The sequence below is a fragment of the Cetorhinus maximus genome, chromosome 6, assembly GCF_964194155.1.
Source record: "Cetorhinus maximus chromosome 6, sCetMax3.hap1.1, whole genome shotgun sequence".
NCBI classification, from domain to species: domain Eukaryota; kingdom Metazoa; phylum Chordata; class Chondrichthyes; order Lamniformes; family Cetorhinidae; genus Cetorhinus; species Cetorhinus maximus.
This window is the reverse complement of record NC_135884.1, coordinates 78,218,221-78,233,148: the sequence shown is the minus strand read 5'-3', so window position 1 is coordinate 78,233,148 and position 14,928 is coordinate 78,218,221. Positions and strand designations below refer to the sequence as shown.

Sequence of the window (14,928 nt, the reverse complement as noted above, 5' to 3'; positions counted from 1 at the left end):
GTTGTGTTTCTGGGTTGATGATGAGTGGAGAATGTGCTGTGCTTCCGGGTTGATGATGACGAATAGGGAATGTGTTGTGTCTCTGGGTTGATGATGACGAATAGAGAATCTGTTGTGTCTCTGCGTTGACGATGAGTGGGGAATGTGCTGTGTTTCTGGGTTGATGATGACGAATAGGGAATGTGTTGTGTTTCTGGGTTGATGATGACGAATAGGGAATGTGTTGTGTTTCTGGGTTGATGATTGGGGAATGTGCTGTGTTTCCGGGCTGATGACGAAAAGGGAATGTGCTGCGTTTCTGGGTTGATGATGACATAGGGAATGTGCTGTGTTTCTGGGTTGATGATGAGTGGGGAATGTGCTGTGTTTCTGGGTTGATGATGATGATTGGGGAATATGCTGTGTTTCTTGGTTGTTGATGACGAATAGGGAATGTGCTGTGTTGCTGGTTTGATGATGACGAATAGGGAATGTGTTATGTTTCTGGGTTGATGATTGGGGAATGTGCTGTGTTTCCGGGCTGATGACGAAAAGGGAATGTGCTGTGTTTCTGGGTTGATGATGACGAATAGGGGATGTGTTGTGTTTCTGGGTTGATGAGGATTGGGGAATGTGCTGTGTTTCTGGGTTGACGATGAGTGGAGAATGTGCTGTGCTTCCGGGTTGATGATGACGAATAGGGAATGTGTTGTGTCTCTGGGTTGACGATGAGTGGGGAATGTGCTGTGTTTCTGGGTTGATGATGACGAATAGGGAATGTGTTGTGTTTCTGGGTTGATGATGACGAATAGGGGATGTGTTGTGTTTCTGGGTTGATGAGGATTGGAGAATGTGCCGTGTTTCTGGGTTGATGATGAGTGGAGAATGTGCTGTGCTTCCGGGTTGATGATGACGAATAGGGAATGTGTTGTGTCTCTGGGTTGATGATGACGAATAGGGAATCTGTTGTGTCTCTGCGTTGACGATGAGTGGGGAATGTGCTGTGTTTCTGGGTTGATGATGACGAATAGGGAATGTGTTGTGTTTCTGGGTTGATGATGACGAATAGGGAATGTGTTGTGTTTCTGGGTTGATGATGACGAATAGGGAATGTGTTGTGTTTCTGGTTTGATGATGACGAATAGGGAATGTGTTGTGTTTCTGGGTTGATGATGACGAATAGGGAATGTGCTGTGTTTCTGGGTTGATGAAGATTGGGGAATATGCTGCGTTTCTGGGTTGATGATGAGTGGGGAATGTGCTGTGTTTCCTGGTTGATGATGACGAATCGGGAATGTGTTGTGTTTCTGGGTTGATGATGACGAATAGGGAATGTGTTGTGTCTCTACGTTGATGATGACGAACAGGGAATGTGCTGTGTTTTTGGGTTGATAATGAATAGGAAATGTGCTGTGTTTCTGGTTGATGATGAGTGGGCATTGTGCTGTATTTCTGGGTTCATGATGATGAGGGGAATGTGGACTGTTTCTGGGCTGATGATTACTTTCAGGGAACGTGCTGTGTTTCTGGGTTGATGATGATGAATAGGGAATGTGTTGTGTTTCTGGGTTGATGATGAGTGAGGTATGTGCTGTGTATCTGGGTTGATGATGATGAGGGGAATGTGCAGTGTTTCTGGGTTGATGATGACGAATAGGGAATGTGTTGTGTTTCTGGGTTGATGATGACGAATAGGGAATATGCTGTGTTTCTGGGTAGATGAGGATTGGGGAATGTGCTGTCTTTCTGGGTTGATGATGTGTGGATAACGTGCTGTGTTTTTTGGTTGGTGATGACGAATAGGGAATGTGCTGTTTCTGGGTTGATGATGACGAATAGGGAATGTGCTGTGTTTCTGGGTTGATGATGAGTGGGCAATGTGCTCTGTTTCTGGGTTGATGATGAGTGGGCAATGTGCTCTGTTTCTGGGTTGATGACGAGTAGGGAAGGCGCTTTGTTTCTGTGTTGATAATGAGTGGGGAATGTGCTTGGTTTCTGGGTTGGTGATAACGAATATGGAATGTGCTGCGTTTCTCGGTTGATGATGACGAATAGGGAATGTGCTGTGTTTCTGGGTTGATGAAGATGTATAGGGAATGTGCTGTGTTTCTGTGTTGATGATGACGAATAGGGAATGTGCTATGTTTCTGGGCTGATGATAATGAGGGGAATGTGCAGTGTTTCTGGGATGATGAGTGGGGAATGTGCTGTGTTTCTGCGATGATGATGATGACCGGGGAACGTGCCGTGTTTCTTGGTTGATGATGAATAGGGAATGTGCTGTGTTTCTGGGTTGATGATGACGAATACGGAATGTGCTGCTTTTCTGGGTTAATGATGAGTGGCGAATGTGCGCTGTTTCTGGTAGATGATAATTGGAGAATGTGCTGTGTTTCTGGGTTGATGATGACGAATAGGGAATGTGCTGTGTTTCTGGGTTGATGATGAGTGGGGAATGTGCTGTGTTTCTGGGTTGATGATGACGATTAGGGAATGTGCTGTGTTTCTGGGTTGATGATGACGAATACGGAATGTGCTATGTTTCTGGGTTGATGATGAGTGGGGAATGTGCTGTATTTCTGGGTTGATGATAAGTGGGGAACGTGCTGTGTTTCTGGGTTGATGATGATGAGTGAGGAATGTGGTGTGTTTCTGGGTAGATGATGATTGGGGAATGTGCTGTGTTTCTGGGTTGATCATGTCGAATACGGAAACTCTTTCGAGTTATCAACAGTCACAGATTGCAACCCTTTCGAGTACAATCACAGTTCTTGGTTTCCGGGAGTGGGACATGAACCCACAACCCTCTGATTCAAAGGCGAGGGTGCTATGAACTGAGCCACAGCTGACACCTCTGATGAGTGGGGAATGTGCTGTGTTTATGGGTAGATGATGAGTGGGGAATGTGCTGTATTTCAGGGTAGATGATGATTGGGGAACGTGCTGTGTTTCTGGGTTGAGCATGACGAATACGGAATGTGCACTGTTTCTGGGTTGATGATGATGAGGGGAATGTGCTGTGTTTCTGGGTTGGTGATGACGAATAGGGAATGTGCTGTGTTTCTGGGTTGATGATGACAAATAGGGAATGTGTTGTGTTTCTGGGTTGATGATGATGAGTGGGGAACGTGCTGTGTTTCTGGGTGAATGATGAGGAGTGGGGAATGTGCTTTGTTTCTGGGTCGATAATGAATGGGAATGTGCTGTATTTCTGGGTAGATGATGATTGGAGAATGTGCTGTGTTTCTGGGTTGGTGATAACGAATATGGAATGTGCTGTGTTTCTCGGTTGATGATGACGAATAGGGAATGTGCTGTGTTTCTGGGTTGATGCTGATGAGTGGTGAATGTCCTGTTTTTCTGGGTCGATGATGAATGAGGAATGTACTTTATTTCTGTTTGGATGATGATTGGGGAATGTGCTGTGTTTCCGGGTTGACTAGTGGGGAATGTGCTGTGTTTCCGGGCAGATGATGAGTGTGGAATGTGCTGTGTTTCTGGGTTGATGATGATTGGAGAATGTGTTGTGTTTTTGGGTTGATGATGACGAATGGGGAATGTGTTGTGTTTCTAGATTGATGATGACGGCTAGGGAATGTGCTGTGTTTCTGGGTTGATGATGATTAGGGAATGTGCTGTGTTTCTGGGTTGATGATGAGTTGGGAATGTGCTGCGTTTTTTGGTTGGTGATGACGAATAGTGAATGTGCTGTTTTCCTGGATTGATGATAACGAATAGAGAATGTGCTGTGTTTCTGGGTTAATGATGACGAATAGGGAATGTGTTGTGTTTCTGGTTTGATTATGACCAATAGGGAATGTGCTGTGTTTCTGGGTTGATGATGACGAATAGAGAATGTGCTGTGTTTCTGGGTTGATGATGACGAATAGGGAATGTGCTGTGTTTCTGGGTTGATGATAATGATGGGAATGTGCAGTTTTTCTGGGATAATGAGTGGGGAATGTGCTGTGTTTCTGGGTTGATGATGACGAATAGGAAATGTGCTGTGTTTCTGGGTTGATGATGACGAATACGGAATGTGCTATGTTTCTGAGTTGATGATGATTGGGGAAACTCTTTCGAGTTATCAACAGTCACAGATTGCAACTCTTTTGAGTACAATCACAGTTCTTGGTTTCCGGGAGTGGGATATGAACCCACAACCCTCTGATTCAAAGGCGAGGGTGCTATGAACTGAGCCACAGCTGACACCTCAAATGATGATTGGGGAAACTCTTTCGAGTTATCAACAGTCACAGATTGCAACTCTTTCGAGTACAATCACAGTTCTTGGTTTCCGGGAGTGGGATATGAACGCACAACCCTCTGATTCAAAGGCGAGGGTGCTATGAACTGAGCCACAGCTGACACCTCAAATGATGATTGGGGAAACTCTTTCGAGTTATCAACAGTCACAGATTGCAACTCTTTCGAGTACGATCACAGTTCTTGGTTTCCGGGAGTGGGACATGAACCCACAACCCTCTGATTCAAAGGTGAGGATGCTATGAACTGAGCCACAGCTGACACCTCAAATGATGATTGGGGAACATGCTGTGTTTCTGGGTAGATGATGATTGGGGAATGTGCTGTGTTTCTGGGTTGATCATGACGAATACGGAATGTGCACTGTTTCTGGGTTGATTATGATGAGGGGAATGTGCTGTGTTTCTGGGTTGATCATGACGAATAGGGAATGTGCTGTGTTTCTGGGTTGATGATGACGAATAGGGAATGTGTTGTGTTTCTGGGTTGCTGATGATGAGTGGGGAATGTGCTGTGTTTCTGGGTTGACGATGAGGAGTGGGGAATGTGCTGTGTTTCTGGGTCGATAATGAATGGGGAATGTGCTGTATTTCTGGGTAGATGATGATTGGGGAATGTGCTGTGTTTCTGCGTTGATGATGAGGAGTGGGGAATGTGCTGTGTTTCTGGGTCGATAATGAATGGGGAATGTGCTGTATTTCTGGGTAGATGATGATTGGGGAATGTGCTGTGTTTCTGCGTTGATGATGAGTGTGGAATGTGCTTTGTTTCTGGGTTGATAATGATTGGGGAATGTACTGTGTTTCTGGGTTGGTGATAATGAATATGGAATGTGCTGTGTTTCTCGGTTGATGCTGATGTATAGGGAATGTGCTGTGTTTCTGTTTTTATGATGACGAATAGGGAATGTGCTCTTTTTCTGGGTTGATGATAATGAGGGGAACGTGCCGTGTTTCTGGGTTGATGATGACGAATAGGGAATGTGCTGTGTTTCTGGGTTGATGGTGAATAGGGAACGTGCTGTGTTTCTGGTTGATGATGATGAGTGGGGAACGTGCTGTGTTTCTAGGTTGAAGATGATGAGGAGTGGTGAATGTCCTATGTTTCTGGGTCGATGATGAATGAGGAATGTACTGTATTTCTGTGTAGATGATGATTGGGGAATGTGCTGTGTTTCCGGGTTGACGAGTGGGGAATGTGCTATGTTTCTGGGCAGATGATGAGTGTGGAAACTCTTTCAAGTTACCAACAGTCACAGATTGCAACTTCTTTCGAGTACAATCACAGTTCTTGGTTTTCCGGGAGTGGGACATGAACCCACAATGATGAGTGTGGAATGCGACTAGGGAATGTGCTGTGTTTCTGGGTTGATGATGATGAATATGGAATGTGCCGTGTTTCTATGTTGATGCTGACGAATAGGGAATGTGCTGTGTTTCTGGGTTGATGATGATGAGTGGGGTACGTGCTGTATTTCTGGGTTGATGATGATGAGGATTGGGAAATGTGCTGTGTGTCTGGGTCGATGATGAGTGGGGTATGTGCTGTTTTTCTGGGTTGGTGATGACGAATAGGGAATGTGTTATGTTTCTAGTTTGATGTTGGCGACTAGGGAATATGCTGTGTTTCTTGGTTGATGATGACCAATAGGGAATGTGCTGTCTTTCTGGGTTGATGATGATGAGTGGAGAATGTGCTGTGTTTGTGGGTAGATGATTAGGGAATGTGCTGTGTTTCTTGGTTGATGATGACGAATAGGAAATGTGTTGTGTTTTTGGGTTGATGATGTTGAGTGGGGAATGTGCTGTGTTTCTGGGTTGATGATGACGCATATGGAATGTGCCGTGTGTTTTGGTTGATGATGACGAATAGGGAATGTGCTGTGTTTCTGGGTTGATGATGATGTGCCGGGAATGTGCTGTGTTTCTGGGTTGATGATGATTAGGGAATGTGCTGTGTTTCTGGATTGATGATGAGTGGGGAATGTGCTGTGTTTCTGGGATGATGAGTGGGGAATGTGCTGTGTTTCTGGGATGATGAGTGGGGAATGTGCTGTGTTTCTGCGATGATGATGAGTGGGCAATGTGCTGTGTTTCTGGGTTGATGATGATGAGTGGGGAATGTGCTGTGTTTCTGGGTTGATGATGACGCATATGGAATGTGCCGTGTGTTTTGGTTGATGATGACGAATAGGGAATGTGCTGTGTTTCTGGTTTGATGATGATGTGCCAGGAATGTGCTGTGTTTCTGGGTTGATGATGATTAGGGAATGTGCTGTGTTTCTGGATTGATGATGAGTGGGGAATGTGCTGTGTTTCTGGGATGATGAGTGGGCAATGTGCTGTGTTTCTGGGTTGATGATGATGAGTGGGGACCGTGCTGTGTTTCTAGTTTGATGATGATGAGGAGTGCTGAATGTCTTGTGTTTCTGGGTCGATGATGAATGAGGAATGTACTGTATTTCTGTGTAGATGATGATTGGGGAATGTGCTGTGTTTCCGGGTTGATGAGTGGGGAATTTGCTATGTTTCTGGGTTGATGATGAGTGTGGAATGTGCTGTGTTTCTGGGTTGATGATGATGAGTGAGGAATGTGGTGTGTTTCTGGGTAGATGATGATTGGGGAATGTGCTGTGTTTCTGGGTTGATGATGACGAATAGGGAATGTGTTGTGTTTCTGGGTTGATGATGATGAGTGGGGAACGTGCTGTGTTTCTGGGTTGATGATGATGAAAAGTGGGGAATGTGCTGTGTTTCTGGGTTGTTGATGATGAGTGGGGAATGTGCTGTGTTTCTCAGTTGATGGGTGGGGATTGTGCATTGTTTCTGGGTTGTTGATGATGAGTGGGGAATGTGCTGTGTTTCTGTGTTGTTGATGATGAATGGGGAAACTCTTTCGAGTTACCAACAGTCACAGATTGCAACTCTTTTCGAGTACAATCACAGTTCTTGGTTTCCGGGAGTGGGACATGAACCCACAACCCTCTGATTCAAAGGCGAGGGTGCTATGAACTGAGTGGGGAATGTGCTGTGTTTGCCAGTTGATGATGAGTGTGGAATGTGTTTTTGGGTTTTGGATGACGAATAGGTAATGTGCTGTGTTTCGGGTTTGATGAGTAGTGGAGAATGTACTGTTTCTGGGTTGATGAGGAGCGAGGAATCTGCTGTGTTTCTTGTTTGAACATGCCGAGTGCAGACTGTGCTGTGTTTTTTGGCTTTTGACGAGTGGTGAATGTGCTGTGTTTCTGTGTGGTTGTGGTGGTGAGTGCTATGTACTTCTGGCTTGTGGTTCATGCTTTGCTAAAAATTATATGTGTTATTAAAGGACACACATGCAGGATCTGAAGGATATCACGAATAACGTCCACTATGAGAACTACCGGAGTCGGAAGCTGGCAGCAGTGACTGGCAATGGGGTGGATGCCAGCAAGACTAAAGGACCCCTCACCAGGTCAGTCTGATGATGGGCCGTTACAAGGCAGTTATATTTCTCCAGTTTACATTGACATCAGTAGCTGATAGCACAAAGCCATCATTAAATCTGCCTTCATGCTGATTGGTGTGTAAAATCGAAATTGGCGCACCTCTGGCTCTTTTAGACTTGAACTGAGGCACATCGGACATTGTAGAAACTTCACTCTGTCAAATGTCCTCTTGAGAAGCTAATGGCCTACATCCCAGGGTCTTAAAGGAAGTGGCAACGGAGATAGTGGATGCATTGGCTATAATATTCCAAAATTCCCTGGATTCTGGAAAGGTTCCTGTGGATTGGAAAAATGGTGATATGACGCCATTATTCAAAAACGGGTGGAGGCAGAAAGTAGGAAACTATAGACCAATTAGTTTAATGTCTGTCGTTGGGAAATTGTTGGAATCCATAATGAAGGAAGTAATAATGGGCATTTGGAAAGTCAAAATGCAATCCATCAGAGTCAGCATGGTTTTATGAAGAGTAAATCATGTTTGACTAATTTGCTAGAATTCTTTGAAGATGTGACAAGCAAAGTAGATAATGGGGATCCTGTAGATGTAGCATATCTGGACTTCCAGAAGGCCTTTGATAAGGTGCTACACAAAAGATTAATACACAAGATAAGATCACACGGAGTTACGGGTAATATATTAGCTTGGATAGAGGATTGGCTAACCAACAGAAAGCAGAGAGTCGGGATAAATGGGTCTTTTTCTGGATGGCAAGCTGTAACTAGCGGGGTGCCACAGGGTTCGGTCCTTGGTCCCCAACTATTTACAATCTATATTAATGACTTGGATTCAGGGATCGAAGGTACTATAGCTAAATTTGCAGATGACACCAAAATAAATGGGAAAATAAGTTGCAATGAAGAAATAAAGAAATTTACAAATTAATATGGACAGGTTAGGTGACTAGGCCAAAATTTGGCAGATGGAGTTTAACGTGGATAAGTGTGAGGTTATCCATTTTGGTCGAAAGAATAAAAAGGCGATTTATTATTTAAATGGAGAGAAACTTCAGAATGCTTCAGTGCAGAGGGATTTGGATGTCCTCGGTCATGAATCGCTAAAAGCTAGTATGCAGGTACAGCAGGTAATAAGGAGGGCAAATGGAATTTTGGCATTTATTGCTAAAGTAATAGAGTATAAAAATAGGGAAGTGTTGTTGCAACTGTACAAGGCATTGGTGAGACCACACCTGGAGTACTGTGCACAGTTTTGGTCCCCTTACTTGAAGAAGGATGTAGTTGCACTGGAGGCAGTTCAGAGGAGGTTCACTAGATTGATTCCAGAGATGCAGGGCTTGTCCGATGAGGAGAGATTGAGCAGTTTAGGCCTATACTCGCTAGAGTTTAGAAGGATGAGAGGAGATCTAATTGAGGTATATAAGATGCTAAAGGGGATAGACAAAGTAGACGTGGAGCAGATGTTTCCCCTTGTGGGGCATTCTAGAACGAGAAGCCATAGTTTTAGGCTGAGGGGTGGTAGATTTAAATCAGAGATGAGGAGGAATTACTTTTCTCAAAGGGTCGTGAATCTGTGGAATTCACTACCTCAGAGTAGGATGCCGGGATGCTGAGTAAATTTAAGGAGGAGATAGACAGATCTTTAATTAGTAATGGGTTGAAAGGTTATGGGGAGAGGGCAGGAAATTGGAGTTAAGGCCGAAATGAGATCAGCCATGATTGTAATGAATGGCAGGGCAGGCTCGAGGGGCTGAATTATCTACTCCTGCTACTAGTTCTTATGTTCTAATCTGCCATCCTTACCCGGTTTCACCTACATGTAACTCCAGACCCACAGCAATGCGGTTGAATCTTAACTGCCCTCTGAAATGGCTAAGCAAGCCACTCAGTTGTATCAAACCACTGCAGAAAATTCAGAAATAATAAAACCAGGTGCACCAGTTGGCATCGACGTGGGCACCAGAAACTACAAAGGCACACCCAGCACAGTGGATCTTGCAAAGTCATCCTCACTAATATCTGGGGCCTTGTGCCAAAATCGGGAGAGCTGTCCCATAGCCTAGTCAGACAACATTGTCCCGGAAAGTTAGAATGCAGGTACAGCAAGTAATTAAGAAGGCGGATGGAGTGCTATCTTTTTTTGCAAAAAGAATTGAACAGATAAGTAAGGATAATAAATATAAAACAAAAACTGAAATTGCTGCAAAAATTCAACCGGCCAGACAGCACCCGTGAAGAGAGAAACCAAGTTAACGTTTCGAGCCTTGAAGAGTCGTGCTGACTTGAAACGTTAACTCTGTTTCTCTCTCCACAGATGCTGTCAGACCTGCTGAGTTTTTCCAGCATTTCCTGTTTTTATTTCAGATTTCTAGCATCCGCAGTATTTTGCTGTTATCTTGGAAAAGTAAGGATGTTATGCTTCAGTTGCACAGGGCATTGGTGAGACCACATCTCAAATATTGTGTGCAGTTTTGGTCTCTTTGTTTCAGGAAGGATGTAAATGCATTGGAGGCAGTTCAGATAAGGGTTATTAGATTGATACCTGGAATGAGCAGGTTGTTTTGAGGAAAGCTCGGACAGACTGGGCTTGTTTGCACGACTTAATTGAAGTATATGAGATTCTGAACGGCCTTGACAACGTGGTCGTGGAAAGGATGTTTCCTCTTGTGGGTGAATCCAGAACTTCGGGGCACTGTTTTAAAATTAGGGGTCAGAGATGAGAAATTTTTCTCAGAGGGTTGTGCGACTTTGGAACTCTCTGCCTTAGAAGATGGTGGAGGCAGGGTCACTGAACATTTTTAAGGCAGAAATAGCTAAGTTCTTGTTAGGCAAGGGAATCAAAGGTTATCGGGGGTAGATGGGAATGTGGAATTCGAAACACTAACGAATTAACCATGATCTTATTGAATGGGGCAGCAGGCGCAAGGGGCTGAATGGCCGACTTCTGCTCCCATTTCACATGTTCCTATGTATGCAAGTATGATTCAGTGAGTGTGACGATGTCACAGTCACCTTCATCCCAACACTGCCTATGTTTTGACCCACTGTCGGATGACAGGATCATGTGGACTGTGCAGTGTTGGGGGTCCAAGCTGGGATCAGTGCTCCAGTAATTAGCTGTGTTAAATGGCAGGAGTCCTTTAGCAGAAATGGAGGAAGAGCGTCGAGAGCACGTGGCCAAGATGAAGAAGATGGAGACGGAGATGGAGCAGGTCTTTGAGATGAAGGTTAAAGAAAAGAAGCAGAAACTGAAGGACTCGGAGAATGAGGTACCACAATTCCCTGTCCCACTCAGCCTCTCACTTCCCACCCCTACCCCCTGACTTCTTACCCCCACCCCTCCCTACCGCCCCCCCCCGCTCCCCACCCCGTTCCACTCCATTCTTCCTTCCACCCCCAGCCTCTCTTCCGCTCCATGCTCGCCCACTCCTCAGTTGCATTCTCCCTCAATACTTTTGCTCGCTCTTCATGCCATCACTGTCCCATGTCCCGAGCTCAGTCTGTCTCTCTCACCCTCCACCTGTAGCTGCAGCGCCGACACGAGCAGATGAAGAAGAATCTGGAGGCTCAATACAAGGAGCTGGAGGAGAAACGGAAACAGTTTGAGGAGGAGAAAGCATCATGGGAAATGGAGCAACGTTTGTTGGAGCAACAGAGGCTGGATACCTCAAAGTAAGTGGCACAGTGCACCCACGGCGGCGGAGTCAGGGAGCGCATGCTGGCCGGCGGAGTCGGGGAGCGCGCACTGGCTGGCGGAGACGGGTTGCGTGTGGCGGCGGAGTTCGGCAGCGCGCGCCGGCCAGCGGCGGCAGAGTCGGGGATCACGCGGTGGAATCAAGGATCGCGCGGCGGAGTCGGGGAGCGCGCGCCACATGGCGGAGGCGGAGTTGGGGAGCGCGCGCCGGCTGGCGGAGGCGGGGTATCCACGCGCAAGGTGGGAGGAAAGCACTGGAGGATGGGTTTGTCCAGGTGAGTGCGGGGAGGGGGGAGTGCGGGTGAGCAGGGGAAAGGGCTTGAGGGAGAGTTCGTGCACGTTTGTGTATGTGACAAAGGAGTGTATGTGTCTGTGAGGGGGGTGCATGGAGAGATTGGGCACCTGCAAGCATGAGAGAGAGAATGGGTAGGACTGAGAGGGGGCTCGCCCTCCCCACGCTCGTGGTCGCCCTCCTCCCCGCCCGCTCGCGACCGCTCTCCCCGCCCGCTCGCGACCGCCCTCCCCGCCCGCTCGCGTCCGCCCTCCCCGCCCGCTCGCGTCCGCCCTCCCCGCCCGCTCGCGTCCGCCCTCCCCGCCCGCTCGCGTCCGCCCTCCCCGCCCGCTCGCGTCCGCCCTCCCCGCCCGCTCGCGTCCGCCCTCCCCGCCCGCTCGCGTCCGCCCTCCCCGCCCGCTCGCGTCCGCCCTCCCCGCCCGCTCGCGTCCGCCCTCCCCGCCCGCTCGCGTCCGCCCATCCCCCCGCCCGCTCGCGTCCGCCCGCTCGCGTCCGCCCATCCCCCCGCCCGCTCGCGTCCGCCCATCCCCCCGCCCGCTCGCGTCCGCCCATCCCCCCGCCCGCTCGCGTCCGCCCATCCCCCCGCCCGCTCGCGTCCGCCCATCCCCCCACCCGCTCGCGTCCGCCCATCCCCCCACCCGCTCGCATCCGCCCTCCCACCCCCCCTTCTCCCCGCTCGCGTTCACCCTCTTCCCCCCCCCCCCGCCACTCACGCGCCCCCGCTTGCCCTCCCACTCACCCTTCCGCCCCCTCACTCTTCCTGCCCCCCGATCCCTTGCGCTCCCCTCACCCTCCCCCTGTCCGCTTGCCCTCCTCCCCGCTCCCCCTCGCCCAGCTGGCCCCAGCCCTCATTCCACTCGCCCTCGTCCTCCCCCTGGTTGTGATTGAGCATCTGTCCCTTGCCAGAGTGCCGTGGCACCAGTGAATGAGTGAATCAAACTGAGAGCTTTCTCTTCAATTCCCCAGAACGATGGAAAAAAACAAGAAGAAAGGGAAGATTTTCTGAGGATGTTTATTATTGTACGAATGTTTCTGGCTGACATCATTGTCCATCCTGCAGCTTCTGGACGTCAATAAAAGCCGCTCATCACACATTTACTGAACTGCGTTTGTGCCACAGCACTGCTGATCAAACGATAAATCTACATAGGATCCAGGCATTGAGCTCCTTCTCAATGAGCCTCTTATTGCAGCATTTTAGACTCGTAGTAACCACGAGTCACACAGGGTAAGGGAAGCTTCCTTATGGCTGCCAACACTGCAATGCTCTTTCCATTGACCTCCCTCTGATTAAAGGGTAAATCACCAACTTCCCAATCCCTGTCTGCTTGGTGTGCTTAGAAACATATCCCTGCATGCTTCCCACTCGTAAGACAAGTCACAATTCATCTAGACTAAATCCCCGGGCAATTTCAGCCATTTCTTTTCTCTAAATAGCATTTGGCCAAGTCCTGATCTTGTTGGAGTTTGAATTATCCCAGTGTTCGGGAGATGTCTTCTGTGAGGGCCTGGACTCTGCAAGTTTTCATCCGTCCTGATGAGGATTTGGACAGCCTGCAGTCCATGGTTAGATCACTGAGTTATTACTGAGGGAGTGGGGAGCCCATCCAGCCACCATGCTCATACTGATCATTCCACAGAACAAAGCTGATCCATTCCTGTTTGTAAGTGTTTAGTGAGTAGGTTACACAATAGCTTCGAGATTTGTGCACTCCCAGTCAAGTGAAGGAGAACTCCTATCTCCTAGTAATTTTCTATTTATGTATGTAGTTCACCTCTTGTTTACCAGTGACATTGCAACAGTTTAGAAGCTTTGCATGATTCTTGTTCTCCAACTGCTGCTCGGGCCTCCTGCTGTTCTATTGTTTGCTTTTATATAAAATTAAACTGCGGCCAATGATGTGGTTTATCTCTCACAAGCTATTAGTATCAGTGTTACTCTGTGATTGTGCTGAAGGTACAGATCAGCTCCTAAACTCTGAGTCAGGCAGTAGTAAAGATTTGCTGTATTTTTGTTTTGTGTTCTCCAGTTTATTCTACAAGGGGAAAGTCCAAAGCGACGGCTTTTCAGTCCTTTCACTCTCTCTGTCCTGAGTTTTAAAGATCCCTTCCCCACCACTCCCTCACCCTCCCTGCTTCCACCCCATTCCCCCTTCCATCGTCACCTCTCCTCCTCCATACTCCATCTGCCTCCCCCCTACCCTTCTGTCTCTTTCTCTCTCTCTCTCTTTCTCTCCCCCTGCCACCTACCACCGGCCAGGAGTGGTGGTGCGCTCAGGGAGACAGACTGGCCCTCCTGGCTCTTTTGAGGGCAGATATGTACCACTCCCTCCCCAACCCACCAAATCCCAACATGTCCAGCAGCCAGGGGCTGGAATTGTTTGAAAGAGCGACTGAAACATTGAATCGGACTCTCATCCTTCGGGGCGTTTATTGTAAGTTCAAAAAATAAGTTTCAAAAAATAAGCTTCACTTAATATTTTATAATTATCACTGCCATCTCGTCTGTATGTAAAACAAAGATTAAACTCTCTAGTATCGAACACTCATCTCTCAGTGCAGCCTCAGGTCAGTGATGTGTCTCTGTTAAATTGTTACACAGTAAGACATTCCTAACACTGCGCGCGCACACGCGAATGCACGCATGGACACAAACAAACACCAGTGAGGCCATGGAAGGATTTGAATACAAGGATGGAAATTTTAAAATGAAGGCGTTCTTTAACCGGGAGCCTTTATAGGTCAATGAGCGTGGGGTAGTGAGTGAACGGCCTTCAGTACATGTTAGAATGCGTCAACAGATTGTGGATGATATAGGGTTTACAGAGGGTTGAATGTGGGTGGTAGGTATGAGTGTGTTGGAATGGTCAAGTACACAGGTAACATTGGAATGGATGAGAGCTCAGCAGCGAATGAACTGAGGCAGGGATGGAAATAGATAGTCTTAGTGATGTGGTTATCTTGAGATCAAATATGACACCAAGGTTGCAGACCGTTGCCAGGTGTCAGCATGCCACAAAAGGAAGCCATTCAGCCTGTCAGTCCCATTTTTCCCTTCCATCCCCGAAGACCTGCAAGTTTATTTCCTTTGTCTGCCCATTGCCACCATATTCATAGGCAGCGAGTTCCAGCTCATTAACATTTCACTGCATAAAAAAAGGTTTGTCTTTGTGTCCCTCCTGCATCTCGGCCAAACCTTTAAATCTGTGCGCCCCCCCACCCAGTCCTTGTACCATCAGCTAATAGGAACAGTTTTTC

General features: G+C 47.5%; 1 protein-coding gene across 1 annotated transcript in view; it reads left to right on the top strand.

The window, feature by feature from the left end:
* LOC144681848 (septin-7-like) overlaps positions 1 to 14,219 on the top strand; it is a 77,825-nt gene extending 63,606 nt beyond the window's left edge. Inside the window, exons 10-13 of the mRNA XM_078543900.1 lie at positions 7,570 to 7,695; positions 10,818 to 10,953; positions 11,211 to 11,356; positions 12,637 to 14,219. Of these exons, the coding sequence (XP_078400026.1) occupies positions 7,570 to 7,695; positions 10,818 to 10,953; positions 11,211 to 11,356; positions 12,637 to 12,676 (448 nt within the window). The 3' untranslated portion in view covers positions 12,677 to 14,219. The remainder of the gene's footprint in view (positions 1 to 7,569; positions 7,696 to 10,817; positions 10,954 to 11,210; positions 11,357 to 12,636) is intronic.
* The last annotated feature ends 709 nt before the right edge of the window (positions 14,220 to 14,928 follow it).